Source organism: Diadema antillarum, unplaced genomic scaffold (assembly GCF_040938485.1).
Source record: "Diadema antillarum isolate AM-2024a unplaced genomic scaffold, OU_Dant_1.0 seq00000035_RagTag, whole genome shotgun sequence".
NCBI classification, from domain to species: domain Eukaryota; kingdom Metazoa; phylum Echinodermata; class Echinoidea; order Diadematoida; family Diadematidae; genus Diadema; species Diadema antillarum.
This window is the reverse complement of record NW_027271149.1, coordinates 733,976-750,636: the sequence shown is the minus strand read 5'-3', so window position 1 is coordinate 750,636 and position 16,661 is coordinate 733,976. Positions and strand designations below refer to the sequence as shown.

General features: G+C 38.1%; 2 protein-coding genes across 2 annotated transcripts in view; one reads left to right on the top strand and one right to left on the bottom strand.

The window, feature by feature from the left end:
* Positions 1–1,263, top strand: part of LOC139725330 (protein kinase C-binding protein NELL2-like) — a 50,950-nt gene extending 49,687 nt beyond the window's left edge. Inside the window, exon 17 of the mRNA XM_071636417.1 lies at positions 976–1,263. Coding sequence (XP_071492518.1) covers positions 976–1,020 — 45 coding nt within the window. The 3' untranslated portion in view covers positions 1,021–1,263. The remainder of the gene's footprint in view (positions 1–975) is intronic.
* A 6,187-nt stretch (positions 1,264–7,450) lies between these two features.
* LOC139725364 (serum paraoxonase/arylesterase 2-like) lies at positions 7,451–15,529 on the bottom strand. Its single transcript, XM_071636450.1, has 9 exons — positions 15,416–15,529; positions 13,955–14,025; positions 13,117–13,172; positions 11,047–11,177; positions 10,370–10,571; positions 10,061–10,071; positions 9,875–9,956; positions 9,111–9,251; positions 7,451–7,795 (listed from the first exon to the last, which is right to left on the bottom strand). The coding sequence occupies exons 1-9, from the start codon at positions 15,478–15,480 to the stop codon at positions 7,610–7,612; spliced, it is 945 nt and encodes a 314-aa protein (XP_071492551.1). The 5' UTR covers positions 15,481–15,529; the 3' UTR covers positions 7,451–7,609.
* Positions 15,530–16,661: the final 1,132 nt, after the last annotated feature.

Genomic DNA, 16,661 nt, shown 5'->3' with positions numbered 1-16,661 from the left:
AGTTTTTGACAGCATTTGGGTGATGGTTGAGAATGGAAATCGAAACAACAGGAAAAGGAAGGCTACCCAAGGGGTAGAAATTGATTTTAGAAAAGAAATGCTATGAAACAACTGATGTAATAGATCCAAATAAAATGAACCAAAGTTGATAAGAAGCAGAGAGCATTAAAAAATAAAAGGTTTTGGTAGGTCATCAATTCATAATTCAGTTTGGGGATTGTCCAATGGTCCTACTTGCTTGCATGATAATGATGTTTTTTCAGGGCTGTTTGTCACATTACCTACACTAAAGGACAAAATTATACATGTTTATGATATGATAGATTTGTGTGAAGGAATAAACCTTCCTTTGCATGGAATTGTATAGGATTATGAAGTTTCTGATGCAGTTATTTGTCTGTGTACCTGAAGAGGAAAGTTTGTATTTCTGAAATTTGATTGTGATGACATTAAGTATTAGGAAAATTCTGACTAAAGTTACCATTATTAAAAGAAAAAAGCATAGATTAGTGCATATCATCACAGTGATTAACAAGCAAGCAAAATAAACCCTCATACTTGAAATATGCATATATGCATCAATTTCCTATATAACATGGATGGAAGGCTGTATGGAAGTTATTATGAACCGTACTTCAGGAAAATGTTCATGCAGTTGTGCTGTTGAAAGTAATGATGGAGTGGTACTGTATATTTACTAACTGTGCATTTTGTTGGGTGACTACATTATGCTTTCTTGGCCTTGTTGCATAAAAGTCAAGATCAATTGTAAGTCAGAAAATCAATTATAACTCTGTGAATACTCAATTCTGATTGGCTGTTGACTAACTTATGCTTGATTTTCTGACATATGTTTGATTGCATCTTTTCATGCAACAGGGCCCAGAGGTGGGATGTATTGTACTTGGTTATGATTTGTATCTCTCTGCATTACGTATGCTCAACCACATCTTTTTCTCTCTTCTTTGTCCACAGAATGGCAATATCTGCTGTGCATATAACAGTGCGTGTGCTCCTTGAGCGTCGGACGTCGGGCCAGGAGTGCTCGACTTGTAAATAGTGCAGAGAGAGCTTATATTAACGTGATCCAACAGTCTGTATGCATACCATGCGGAGGTAACTTCCCAACGTTTAACACAAGCTGGGTTGGGATGTTGCCAACAAGTTGACCGAGATTCTTGGAGTTATATATCTGGTGTATGAAATCAGTATGGTGATAAATGCAATTTATGGTAAATGTAATTGCTGTAGCAGAATGGCGTCAAAGCGCACATGGAAAATGAAAAAAATTATGTAACATATTTTGCAGGGGGTGATGATAATCATTAGACAGTGGTCATCAATCTCAGTATAGATAAAGTGCTTTAGTGTGCCATAAAGTTTGAATACCCACTAGATATATTTTCACACTTCTGCTGAAAGTCAGTTTTGTTTACTACGGTTCCCTTTCACAAAGTTGTACAGTTGAACCTCTCATATCCGGACAAGTTGGGACCGGGGTTCATCCGGATAAGGGATTTGGCCGGATACGGGAGACTCAATGCTTTATACATGTATACATACACATGTACTGATGTAGCCCATTGTAGTATCACATGTAGTAATATGTATGCTGCAACCTTTTCATTGTTACATTTGGGGATGTTTGGGGATGTGTTAAAATGTCTGAAGGTAAGCAATTTGGAAGGAAATTTGATGTAATGTATGTTAATCATGTTGGAAGTAATATGTAATTCATGTGTGTTTGTGTAGGAGTTCTCAAGGAGTTGGGAATCCCTGTTTCCTCCCGTAATTATTTTTAAAAAATCACGGCGAGATTGCGTTCGTATAATAGAGAGATCCGGATAAAGGGAGGCCGGATAAGAGAGGTTCAACTGTACTTGCTCAAGTTTAGATGATCTTGCCACAAATATACCTCATTTGAGTGTTTGTAATTTCTTCATATTTTGCTTCTTGCTTGAATGCCCTTGTTGAAATAACATTCTTGTGTGTTTTATTGATACCACAGTAAATCACATGTGGAACTTAGCAGTCCACAGAATATTGCTGCATTAAGAATATGTAGGTTAAGACATTGATTTTTTTTTTTCCCAAAATCCCATTCTTCATCAAAATGCCATTTACTTGTCCAGGCATTGCAAATAGGGGACAACTATGTATCTGGATTATACTGTGAAATTATGAATATGAGACTCACAGCGCCAGCTTGTGTTGACTCACTATTCATTGCACAGCAACAGTTTTCACCAGATGTCTCGGGGTAAAGAAGTAATGCATAGACCAATAGATGATACCTGCTGTAGTTGAAGGCTAAAGGAACTAACTTCAAATTTTGCACATTTGCAAGATGGGGGCTACAATTATTGTAGGACCTTCGAAAAAGATTGTAGCTTGAGTAAGTTTTGAAACGATTGTGAAACCATGGCAACTACACTTGGCTGACGATCATTTGTGGCCACTTTTTGCCCTTCTTAAACATTTTAATTTATCTGTCAGTTTTTGTGCTGTAATGTCAAGGTCTTTTTTTTTTTTTTACACCTTGCATGAGATAGAGCTGGAATACACCTTCAATGTGTGTGGAGGTCTAATGTAAAGTCAAAACCATATCCATTTTTAGCAGTCAAAATTATGTGTAACTCATTGGGCAAACATGAATTAGTAGAAACAAGTCTAGGTATTTTTTTTGACACCATAGACCTTCCTGTACTCGTAGCAAATTTTGGATGGCCTTGTCATTTTGTCACTTCATAAAATATGGTCTTTTTTAATGGTAATACGTTTTATATAATTTTTATATGATTCATATATAATTCAGGGAGAAGTATGATGTTATGTTTCCACTCAGTCATCCTGACAAAAGTACTCTGTATTTCTACAGTGATCTTTTGGTGCCAATGATATCGAAGTGAGTTAGAAGTAGGAGATTATTAAAAGAAGTTTATACTGTAGGACATTCCAAAACAGTGAATTTGACACAAGTCTCAAAAGTAAAAAAGAACACCTCAATTTATACATCAAACTACATCTATGCATATATGTTGTCTATGTTGGGCTATACAAACTTCGGTCACATGTTGAATTTACTTTGTGACCAAGACACTATAATCATATAATTTAGTCTAGATACGACCAGTGTCTTTTGATTGCATTGTTTATGCTGTATATAATTTGTCAATGTGCCATTTCTTTTGCTGTCTAGTGCCATTGTGTTCCTGCTGTAAATGTACAATATATTATTTATATCAAAATTGAATAAGGTATTTAAAACATATGTACATGTCTCTATATATATTTGGTTACGAATATATCCATGTATATGCCACTATATGACTTAGTATGCCAACGCAAGGAGTCATTATGGTACTCCTTGCATAGTATGCGAGAGTACTGTAGTACATTTCAGAACAGAAACTTCTGTTGTGAAGGCAACATATGATAGTAGCAAAAAGACATCGGTATTGTCTGTGTTACAGGAACATTTGTAACTGCATCAACAGATCATGGCACATCAGTTCTCAAACTGGTATTTTTCAAATCACTTCAGTTGTGTCTGAGCTGTAATTGTGTCTTTTTATCATACTGTAAGTTGTCAAGGGTGTGAATGAAATTCTAGAGGGGATTGAACTTATGATTTTCATTTGGAGAATTAAAAGGGTATCTGACAGAATGTGAGATGACTTGCCAATACAAATTAAGGGATACATGTTTTTTTCATTTGTCATATCCACTGTTTGCATCATAGACAATGAAGGATATAACGACCAGTTTACTTTTGTATGACTTAATCATGAATTGTAATCCCATTTAAAAAAAGAAAAAAAAATGTTACCTATTGCACAAACTTGAATGGATCTTCTTCTTTTTTCTTTCTTTTTTTACAACTATGAGTAATTGGAGTGGGAATAAACTCACTTGTAAAGAATTTCACATGTGTCACTGTATGATTCATTGGACATGGTGTGAATGAAATCAGCTTTGGTGGAATATGTGTTTGTGTGTTCATACATGGTGTATAGATGAAGGCAGTATTGATGGTCTGTGTATGTGCACACACGTGGTGCAAATGAATGGCAGTTTTGGTGGTCTGTGTGTGCTTATGTGGACACATGGTGTACATGAAGGTTGCATTAGTGGAGTGTGTGTAGAAAGGAGGGAAATTTTGGCATTTTAGACACAATATTTAATGGTGCAACTTCTCTAATGGCTGTGTTGATCCCACAATCCCTCTGTCGTTTAAACCCACTCTTTCTTTTTTTCTTCAAATTGGTGCTTACAGTTGAAGGTGCAGCTTTCATGCAGATGTGGCCTATAGTATGACAGTAGGTATAGTTTTTGTGTTTACACATGGTGTAGATAAACAGCAACATTGTTGGTACCCCTGTATTTGTGTTTATTAATTCTTTTAACAAAACGAACAGAAAAGAAAAGAATAACCTATTCCATGACTACAAACCAGCTTAGACAGTATGCAACTCTGGATGTCCTTGGATGCTGAATAGGTGCAATGAGCCAAAAATTGAAAGAGAACATGATAAAAACAGGCTTCCCCCATGAAGAGGTGTTGGATAGTTCAGGGTATAAATGCACAAAGTGGGTGTGAATTTATGAAGTGCATTATCTTTTGTGCAATGTTGGCCCTTTGGATCCCTGGTTTACACAAGATAGACATACCTCTGTATAGACAGGCATTGTGGTGCGAAAAACCTATGTCATGGACAAGTGAATGTTTAAAGGCCCCTATTATGTCTTGGTAGTGTAATGTATGTGTGAGTGTGTACTTACGTGCGCGTGTGCACGTTTGTTTATGGAGTTGTAGGCACACTGAACTATAGAATATCTGGGGCCCGTTGCTTAAAAGTTACAATTATGGTAACTTTGACATCCAATGGTAACTTCCATGGAATTCTTGATTTTGATTGGTTGTTGAGTATTGTTACCATAACATCGGATGACAAAGTTACCATAATTGTAACTTTTATGCAACGGGCCCCAGATCCAAAATCTACATAAAATGGTGGAAGAATGTGAATGCAAAGGTGGCAGTACAAGTAATAGAGTCAAGAGGATGGAAAAAAATAATGTACTTGCACAATGTACGCGTGAAATTCTTGTCTTTATTAGAAAGTACAACGTGCATTATTGCCTGGGATCAACTAGTACTGGTTTGTGTACAATACGTGTGGCAGTATATCAACACAGAATTCTGTAATATTGCACAGGGGAATAATGATAAATACAACCACAGTTAACCATGCTGAAAGAGTGGGGCTTGTAAACATTACAAAACTGTACCTTGTTTTTCACATTTGTCCAGACAAGGCATCACAGTGTCCCATTGTCCAAAATCTGGGCCCAGAACTTTGTTGCATAGTAAATCCAAGGTCTACAGCCATGTAGAGCTGCACATGAATTATGCAGATAATTCACAAAGGTTTATTCATGTAACACAGTCTAATAAAAAAAAAAAGTGGGTGGAAAGCCACCTGTAAACTGCTTTCTTGGATTAGGATGCCTCTTATGGCTTTAGGGTATGAATATAGTGATCAGAATATGGTTCATGGCAGGAAAATCAAAATATGTTTTGCACAGTCAGAGCAGACATTTCTTCTCTACTTTTGACTTGTCAAGATTTTGTTCAACTTAAGGTCCATCTAAGAGATATCTTTGCAAATACAATATACAAACTATTTACCATTCATCGAAAAACAAAATTAACATCAGTGTACACAAATCAGAAATGTCTGCGCACTATTGGCACAGGCGGCCCTAAAATAATGCTTGCCTAACCTATCAACAGCCAACATACTGTACAGGAACAAACTGGCGACAGAAGAAATCTAACTGAATGCAGCAAGCTACAAGGTAGTAAATCATGTGGGCTGCCAGTACAACAACTTTGTGGAGTTGATACTTATCTACCAAGTATGTGTCAGGACACATGTTTTTAAAGCACCCAGTGATCTCCTTGTCTTATCTATTGCACCTTCAAAATGTATCCTATTAATAAATCTACTTCTACTTCTATTGCACCTACAAAATGCATCTTTAAATGCACTTCTACTTCTAGCTCTATTGCACATTTCTAATGGCCATACGTGTCAACAGGCAGCATCTCTATAGTAGAGACAGATATGCATCAGAAATAAACATTCAGGTTTCCTCATAACTTATTACCCCTGGCGATCATAACCTGCATTTTTCATATAGTGCGGGTCTTCAGAAACCCACCAACTGCTAGTCTTCAGTAATACTCATCAACATGAACCTTATTTGTTTGTTTGTTTTCATTTTCCACCTGACAAGATGGCTGGATAGCCCATATTCAGCTGCACTGGCTGGTCTTCCATGGGGTCCAGTTGCAAGTACGTGGGGTGGACCACTGCACCAGGTTATGCACCCTGAATGAATGAAGCAGAATTTATTGTTTGTCTGCTGTGGCTCTTTCACACACAGGACCTCCATTTTATGTCCTATCTGAGGGACAGAATGTTTTGCTTCTACTAGAAGGGACAGTATATAACACAAAACACTGCTCAGTAAGACTCATTTGAGTTCGAACCTGTGCAAGAACTCAAGCCATTAAATTGAAAGGCAGATACTCTACCCACTGAGCCACACTGCCGCCCTTGTACAAGAAAGCACACTTGTCAAATGATTCAGTCATAGCTAATTATACCCCCGCCACACGTAGTGTGAACAGGGTATATAGGAATCACCGTGATGTTGGTCTGTCGGTCAGTCGGTTTACAATTCGGCAAGTGCACAAACTTGGTATTAACGTCATTGCCCTCATGACATCACATACTATAAAGCAACACTAGGGGTGGGGGTATTAATCACCTTCAGTGATAATTCTAGTTATTTGATGTTATTGTCATTCCCATTCTAGTGTGGTCTGGGTATGAGAAAAGTATGCATGGGGAATTGAATGTACAGGGCCCTATGCATAATGCACTATGTACTAAATCTACCTAAATAAATTATTTCATTTCATCTTTCATTTATTTCATATCCAACCAATATGCAATTGCAAATAGACACTTGAATACACATACTGTAATTACACAAAATCAGTACAACATTGTAATCAAAGAAGATACTGTGAACTGAAATACAACAGATTGCTGTGACTTTTATGACAAGATTTGGTTAGAGTTAATAAAGTTTGGCCTCCATTACAATAACATCTCATCAAACAAGCTTCTGTTCACATCTGGGAACCTACATTATAGTACCAATCAGTCAACATGATTATAAAGTGAAATGGCCCATCAGAAGTCTCTTCCAACAACTGTCATGGCAAGCTGATGGTATGGTTAACAAAACATTACTCAACACTAAAATCTGTACATTTTCTGGCCCCTCAAACTATGTAATTATGATCCATCTTAAATTAGGATCTTGCAGTTAACTTAGATCTGGTCATGGCCTTGGGCCCAAGACAAATCAAACATTTGAACCTTTGGTTGAAGAGTTGAGCCTTGTATCTCGCAGCACTGTTTTAAAGGTGGCGTTTCCTTGCAGAGTTCAAAAACAGTCTTGCATCGCAACATATGCACAGGACTGTGTGCTCATCAATGAAAGCATCATCAAGAGTCTAGGACAGGTATCATCGCCCTGCCTGCACTTCACACAGCAACATGTGACCTCTCCTGGAACCAATCAGGAGCTTGCTCTGGCGGAAAACCACAACTGAAGAGGCAGAGAGTTCTGTACCATCGTCACTGTACATCTCAAATACCTCATACTTTTTGTGAGGAGAAGCGGTATTGTGATCAAACTTGACGTGAAGAATCTGGTTAGTACAAAAGAAAGAAAGAAAGAAAGAAAAAAAACATTGGGGAGGTTTAGTGAAATATTTTTTTTTTGCACTGGTATTCAAATGATCAGATTACAAAGGACAATAGAAAATTCAATAGAAATTCAATAGAAAACGACAACAGGACATGAGAACATGGCATCATCATATACAATATCTTGTGACTGTCCAGAAGATTTTCATTTCCAGATTTTTTTTTCTTTGAAGATAATGCAAATCTGACGGTGTGGGACCAAGTTATGCCCTGACCTCAATCTATATTATGTGTTCCCAATGAGTCCAGTCATGTATGATGGTCTAAGTAGTGTCTTGCCCCTTCAAAATGAAAACCACAGAATATGCATAGTTCATGTAGTAATCTTAATGAACATATGTATGTTTGTTTTTTCTTTGATAGAAAAAGGCTGATATTGGAGTACTTGATGATGGTAGAAAATAGATACTGACAGAAAACCTCATGACACATGCTGTTACACATGATAGGGTCTAAAGCCAAAGACCGCTATTATCACTATTGATGACTAGTGCTAATTACTACTGCAAAGTTTTGATAAACAGACATCATGACACGTGCTTCCTCCCCACTCTAGTCAAATGCCTGTATTCTCCAATTTAGAAACACATACACACGCAAAGAACATAGATAAATGCACATATGACATGATGAACTCCCTCTTGATGATGATCAGGCTAACGAGCATATTGTTGCTGGGGTGGCAAGACCTTGTATCTCAAATTTTAGTGAAAATGACATTTTTGATTAATGGTCATATAATCAGTTAAGTGATGTCTTGTCCAAATCCTAGCTGTCTTACCTTTCAAAATGAAGCCACCACAGCATGTCAAAGGAACCCATTTGATAAAGTGCTTTGGCTGCCATGTTTTGTTGGGTTTTTTTTTTTGCTCTTCTGAACATTTGATATTTTGTTGGGGACAAGGTCTTGTTGCCCTAGTGATGATACACTGTCTTTCTGGTTGTGCAAGTTATCTTCTACTTTTTCTCCTGAACACACCTAGCTCAGTGAAAATTGCTAGACAAAAAGAAAAACAAAGAGAAGGAAAAAAAAATGTTCTTTTTTTAACCCCCAGAGTAATGAATGATTGTTGAATCAGTCATCAGGTTTTTCAGACAGTGTCTAAGAACTTTCGGGTCTGATATACCATTTTCTGAAGGTGCTGAAATATATCAGTCATTCCATATAGGAGCTCTTCAAACCTGAAACATTAAGCTTTTAAAGCTGACACTCCGAGTAAGGCGAAGGAAGCCTTGTTAGGAAAGTGGGAACTGCACCTGTGAGGGAGCCTTGTTTCTCCTGTCTTCAAGGTGTGACTTCAGCTTGTGGGCGACTGGGTGGCTCGCTGCCCAAAGGTTTCCCCTGCCATCCACAGACACCTTGTCCACCAGAGAACCCAAGTTGATGGCCTGTGCAGACTGTCCACAGAAATCAAGATGCAACACAAAAATTCTACTCATGGATTTTGAAATGCCACACTTTAAATGAAAACTCCACACTGTGCTTGTTTCATCGAATTGGACAAAAACTATTAAGTTATGGAATTTTGAGCATTAAATGTTTTCAAAAAACAGTAAAATTACCTGCAATGACATTATGATGTGTCATCCTCTCATAAGTTCCCCATTTGCTTGGACATTCTTTAATCTTTTGAAATAATATGATGACAACATATCTGCACATGTATGGGAAATAGATCGCTTTCATGCTTTGCATCATCCCATATCATGGAATGGGACTGCACTGGGAAAGTGGTATATAGTTGTTCTTGGCTGTCAGACAATTCCCTTTACTCTCCGTTCCTGATACTGCTTAAATTCTGCTCAAGTACAATACATGTGAGTACAGTCTGCTGCAGAATGCACCATGCAAACTGGTTTTGCACATACACCAAACAGGGTCATGTCCCATTGACATAGCAGATAGCAAGACTGGAGCAGTTTTACCACAGAGGGCAGTATACACATTTCTCATTGAATGATGGGGTAAGGAACTCTGAAGTATTGCACAAAGTAAATACTACGAGGAATACAGTGCTCACCTGAGCTGAAAGGAGGTTGTCAGAGGCATCACGAGAATAGATCTGGAGTCCCATGCCATACAGCGTGGAAATGTAGATAAACCTGGAGAAGAATAACATATAGTGTGCATAGGTAAAAGAACTCCTTTAAGAGCAGCAGATCAGTATCTTTTTTAAAGAAGTTTTCAACTGCATTTTATTAATTACATCTTTACATTCTAAAAAGGCATTAAATAAAAACAATAACACTTACAGTTGTAAACTTTATTTAGAATATCAAAACGACATCCAGATGTGTGCAAAACTTCCTTTGTTTTCCTACAAAGCCTTTCACTGTAGGACAAATCAGGCTAGAATTAATCTTGAGTAGAACTAAAATGAACAAAGCAGGCTGCATATTCTCATACTCAGAGTGAGGTCCTTCAGATTTTGCGACTTGGGGCTGACATCTTGATGTCTGCCAGGTAAAGTTAGATGAAATCATCTCAAGACTTCTTGGAGATAGTTCTTACTTACCGTCCATACCGGTGAGAGTTGGATTCCACTGGGCTCATAGAGAGGGTTGGATACCTGCCTACACACATCACCATCACAGTACACCACCCCACCCCAGGGGAACATCATGTAGTGCTCTATTTGATGCATGGGGAAGTCCTTGTGGTAGCCTTCGTTGGTGATGTAGAACTGTCTCGGTCCTACAGCTTGCACATCACTCATTCTGACAAGGGAGAAAAGAAAGAACGATACAAGCATATCACAGAATGTGAAGAACTTTGTTTTTTTAAGCACAAATCACGATAATCACTTAATACTAAAACAAGTTCCTGTTGAATCTCATTGCAAGTGCATGCATATCTTCACCAATAGACACAGTGACATGACATGAAATTTCTCTATCTCAGCCCAATATAAAATATCAATCGATGGGTAACAGAGAGAAAAAATAAGCAGACGACGACCAAATTTTGTGTTCAAGATTGTTTTCAAGACCACTTCCCACACTCCTGTAACACCTGTAAATTTTATCAAATCGTAATTACTGCAGGCCCCATGGGTTTCTTGTTGGCATATGGTTCATCATGCCATTGGGTTAGCAAACAAACTCCAAGTGTAAAGCAATCTTTCTGAAGGAGGAATAAAAAACCCTAATTACATTAAAAAACCAAACTGATGATTCTCAATTCCGGGCTTACCTTCTCATCTGAATGTCCTGCATCTGTCTAAGGAATTTCAATTGCAATTTTGAAGCATCCTGGTGTAATTCAAAGATTTCGATGGAGTCTTTGAAACAGGTTCTGGTTGACCATGAACACTTGGGTTTTACCTGAAGACCAAATGAAAGTACGAAAGGAAAGTGATATTACAGTCACTTTCTTATCCACTAACCCCTACATAACTTGGTTCCAGTATTTTCAAATGTACATATGCAATAAAAAATTAAGGAAATCAGAGTCCAAAGAGACATGAGTTCCCGACAGTGTTGCTTTGACATATTTGTTTCAATCTGATGAGAATAAAGAAAGATAAACAAAAGATTTACAAAACAAAAAAAAATCTGACAAACAACATTTTATGGTTATTTGATTACCTGTCTGTATATGATCTACATATTCATTTTTCTTCTTTTTTTTTCCATCAGGGAGTAGGGCATTGTGTTTAATGGATTGGTTTATAGAACAAAATAACCAAAAACAACCAGTCAAACATCAAAGAAGTTATTTTAGTGTGCCTATAGAGTACCTCGTAGGATACTCTCCAACTTTTCATCAGTTGTGCTTTTCTGCAACTTTTGAAATGTTTGCAGATCCAATTATTTTTGTGCTCAAGTCTTCATTGCACATGCAACTTTTACTCTGGAGTAAATAATTTCCTACTCCTATATCTTAAAAGTGTTTCCATTAATGTGTGTGTACATCTACATTTGTGAATACATGAATGATTCCTTATAAGAAAATTACATTTTTTGATGCTAGAATATTCAAAAGATATTAAAAGATTAAAGGAATATAAAAACAGCAACAGCAGCTATCAAGGACACAAAACAGTCTCAATAAAGGGTTCCAGATAACATGCATTGGCTGGTAAATGGCTGGCAATAAGGCCAAAAATGCTTGATAAGCCAATCTCGAGTTTGGAGATGAACGCAAACTCTCAGTGATTTTGTTCTGATCAAAACTTCATCATGTTTCTACACCAGTTTTGATGAAAAACTTGTTTTTCCTGTATGTCATAACAATGATATGTGTATGTTTTATCTCACGTTTTCACAAATGATACAAGGTGCCTGTCGGGATTTTGAATATTTCATTGTGTAGAAACCTAATGTACAGAATGACCGAGTGTGTGCACAATAAACTTAGTGAGAAAAAAGGCATGCATGTTTGTGTTTTCATTTACACATACCATTCAATAGCCAAGTACAGGTATGTTTTCATACAGGCGCCTCTGCTGGTGGCGTATAGGCTTCACCCCAAATTCACTGCTTTATTTCTATTGAAAATAGTGCTGTCTTATCGCTGGCGAATATGATCATTAACACTACAAACTGAGTATGATTGCCATGGTTTTCACCTGTAGCCCTGTTGCGGTATTTGCTGAGGCCTATGGGGTGGAACTCTCCCTGAGGTCTGCCAGAGACAGCAACCTTGGTCAGATTTCCTGTTGTAAAGTTATAGGCCCGAATGGAACCAGTACGACGATTCGTTCTGGAATAGCCCTGCGAAAAGTGCAAACGGGACAGAAATAAAGTCCATGATAAAAGAGGTGCAGAATTAAAAAGGTCACAAAAATGCACTCCATTTCATTAAGCATGTTGCAAAGGCCAAAGTTTAAGAAATACCAGAGTTGACTGTTTGTGCATACATACAGGCCACATTATTTACTACCTGTAGGTATCTAACCTCTTCAGTGTGAAAACTACTTTCCAAAAGGACACTGACTTTGTTATTGGTCACACTGTCAGGTACCCTTTCACACAACTGGGTCAAGAGGAACATGGAGGGAACAATATCTTGTCTAAAGGTGCATGCACCAGGTGAGATTTGAATCTAGACCATCTTCTTTGAGAGCCCTGAGCTATATCCACGATACCATATTGCAAAAAAAAAAAAAAAAAAAAAAAATGCTCCCATGAATGTTAGACAGACTTGCAAGTACATTCATCTCAATGTAGATTAAGAATTCCTACAAGATTCAAAGTACAACCAAAATGAAACTCTGAATGACTGTAATTCTAGATCTAGGCAGTATTCACTGAAACTTACCGATGCTACTAAGGCAAAACCATCCAAGAAGACTTCAATGTCCTGCATCCCATTATCTGCACAGGGAGAAAAATGTCTGCAAAATGTCAATTGTAATGCACAGCATCTGCACATAGGCCCTACAATTTTCACGTCCACTGTCATACTGTTTCTGACACAAGGTAACCTATGTACTACACTTTCTTGCTGTCATATTTCATACTCTCAGTCTCATACGATAAGGGTTTCTCTACCAGCATGTGTGTAGTAATCACGTATCACAGTTGATCAAACATTAACATGCAAAATAGTAAAAAACAGCAAATTATGTACCGGTAGCCATTACTTAATTTGCATGTTGAATCACATAGATTCATGTACCATAAATTGCAGATTATTGAAGAAATGTTTTTAAAACACTCTCATCTCCCCCTTTATCTTATGATAAAATCATTATATGTTAAATAAGTGGTTGCCAGTTATGAGACAGGCCTATCTTCTGATAATCTAGCTTCGAATGCACTATGCAAAATACCCTCAAGTCAGATTAGTTATATGACATGAATTCACAACCAGCTCCATAGATTAATCATGCTTTGTTCGAACATACCTCGGTCAAACACTTAGAAGTCCAGCATGACAATCCAAAATGTGTACTTAGGTATCAACTGCTTCAAAAATATGGTTCTGGTTTTCATCTTCAAATGGTAAGAATGATATTCCTGATGAGAAATTTGTATGAAAGAGCTGCATTAACAGCCTCGAAACTGTGCTTTATAAAAAGGTGACATAAAAGGTGTGTTGTGTGTGTGTTTGGGGGGGGGGGGGTATGTGATTTGCTATTATCTGTTCATCTTACCAATTCCAGCCAGCTTCCTGCAGTTGCCAGGACGATGTTTGTAAACGTATTTGTGGTAGCCCATGATGTACCTACAGAGATAGAAGCAATGAAAAAAAAAGACAAAAGACAAAAAGAAATCAAAATTATTTGGCATATGCATTCAGTATATAATACTGACAGAGACTCCAACTCTCCCGTTTTCGACGGGAGATCTCCCGCCGAAAACCCATTTTTGCAAAATCTCCCGTTCTCCCGCTTGAGATTCAATTTCTCCCGCCCTGGCTCTGTGTCTCCCGTTGGAAAGGATTTCTTACCCTGAGGTACTTATTGCTATTGTATGTTGAAAAAAAAAAAGCCTTAAACAGCACCAGAGAGCATCTACAACCCTAGGAACTTCGCGCTTCGCACACATCAACTTGGAGTCTCCCGTTTGCTAGGGGTTTCAGGCGGAAGAATCTCCAGATCAGAAGGTGCTTTGGGTTGGAGTCTCTGTACTGACTATTGAAATAAACCACTACCTCATCAGATAAATGGTGTACACTGCACACTATGGCCAGAATAAAATCAAGCAAATGGTAAATTACTATTTCATCTCAAATCTGGTACTAATCAAACTTTGAAATATCAAACACTGAGCATCTCCATCAAACAGTATGTACAAATTTGCACATCTCCCCCTTTTTTTCTTTCATTTTCAGGAAAAATGTAAAATCACAAACACATGTACAGTCTACTTTGAAATAGGATGGCCTTTGGCTTTGAAATGTGTATTCGTTTTAAAATTGACAAAACATTGACAACAGTCACCACCAAAATTGAATGCGCCTAGAGTACCAACACTGGTGGTAATCAGACGAGGGGGTTATGCTATGTCACCCCTTCACAGTCACACCTAACCCCGGCGCGGGGCGCTGTAACCAGTTGGCAGTACGAGTTTATGTTGGGGTAGCTGTTGGGGTAGCTGTTGGGGTCGCTGCTGCGGTTAAGTCACACCCTTCTACTGACACCGTTTCGTACACAGAAAGAAAAAAAAAGGAGATTGTTGTACACGGTATCAAAAGAGAAAAAGCAAATGTGGATTTGCGTCCCGGATGAATGGGACAATACGATGAGGATGACATCACACATCATCACACTACAACACTAACACTAGCAGGCTTACATTCTAAGAGATGTTTCTCCTCACCACTCACTATAAATACGCTCTTTGTTTGTAATACACAATTATTAACGAGCTGTGGAAAACCTAGTGTATGAAGTAGTAACAAGCTGACTCCTGAGCAGGACAAAGATCAATGCCAATGGTATCAAGCATCGAAACCAGCTGGAGCGGTGGCAAATGCCATAGATAACTAACGAGTTATAGACAAAGCATTGCTGATTGTATCACGCAACAAAGACGCCTCGTCGGCACCACTGCGCCAGCACCATCCCAACAAAGGTGTGAGTTAGGTAACTTATTAAGTCGCAAATACTCACAGAAACGTTATTAGGTGCTGTCCCACAACCACAACTAAGAAGGAAATTAGAAGAACCCTCCACATGATTGAGCCTCAAGGATAAGTAGAGTCTAGCAGCTCTTCATCCGCAAGGCAACACACGCAACCCTCTCCTTTTCAGTGTGTGCAGTGCACTAGTGCAGCCGGCATGTCTGTGGTACGTTATCATGCAAGCTGTGTGTCTTCGCTGCCGTGGGAGGACAGCTGCGATGTCGTCTGCTTATGAACGTGCGCTTGTGCGCAGTCCCACGTACTGTAAATGAAGGCATCGTTTATGGCGAGCGAGCGCCAGCTCCAGCCCCTCTTCTTGATGGTGACACAGTTTGCTTATGCGACAGAATTAGTTTTGCATGCTCCCGTCTTATCACACTTCTCCATGGACTTATTCAGGGTTAGTGTTTGGGATATGATAGGGTAACTCGGTTTAAGATTTAGTTTGATGTGAAGATTAGGATTAGGGTTAGGGTTAAGTTTGTGGGTAGAATTTAATTATGTTAGCATGCAGCTTATATCTTTAATGGGAGCAATTGTCGCAGGAGCAAATTGGGTCTAGGACATACTCCCCGGTGGGCAATTACCCCGGACCCTTCCACTGAACATAACCCTAAGCCTAATCCTGAACCTAATCCTAACCCTAACCCAAACTCTAAATCTAAGCCTAACCCTAACCCTAATCTTTACTCTAACCTTTGGTAATAAGAACGATCGTAATTGCATTGAGAATTATAGACCCATTGCCTTGTTGCCAATATTCTCAAAGATTCTGGAGAAAATAGTTTATAAAAGATTGAATGACTTTTTGCTTCTTAATAATATTTTTATCCCCCAGCAATTTGGCTTTAGTAAAAATTGCTCCACTAATATGGGTGTTTTAAATTTAGTAAATACAATTATTAGTGCAATTGATGATGGAAAGTGCTGCCTTGGTGTATTTTTAGATTTGTCAAAAGCATTTGACACTATTGACCACAATATACTCTTAAACAAACTTGAACGCTATGGTGTTCGAGGAATAGCTTTGAATTGGTTTAAAAGTTACTTGGAAGAAAGATTACAATTTGTTGTTGTTAATGGTGCCAAATCACAATCCAGTAATGTAAATTATGGTGTACCACAGGGATCTGTTCTTGGTCCGTTACTGTTTTTGATTTATATGAATGATATCATTAATTCGTCTCAATTATTTTACTTATTCTCTTTTTGCTGATGATACATGCTTGTTATAT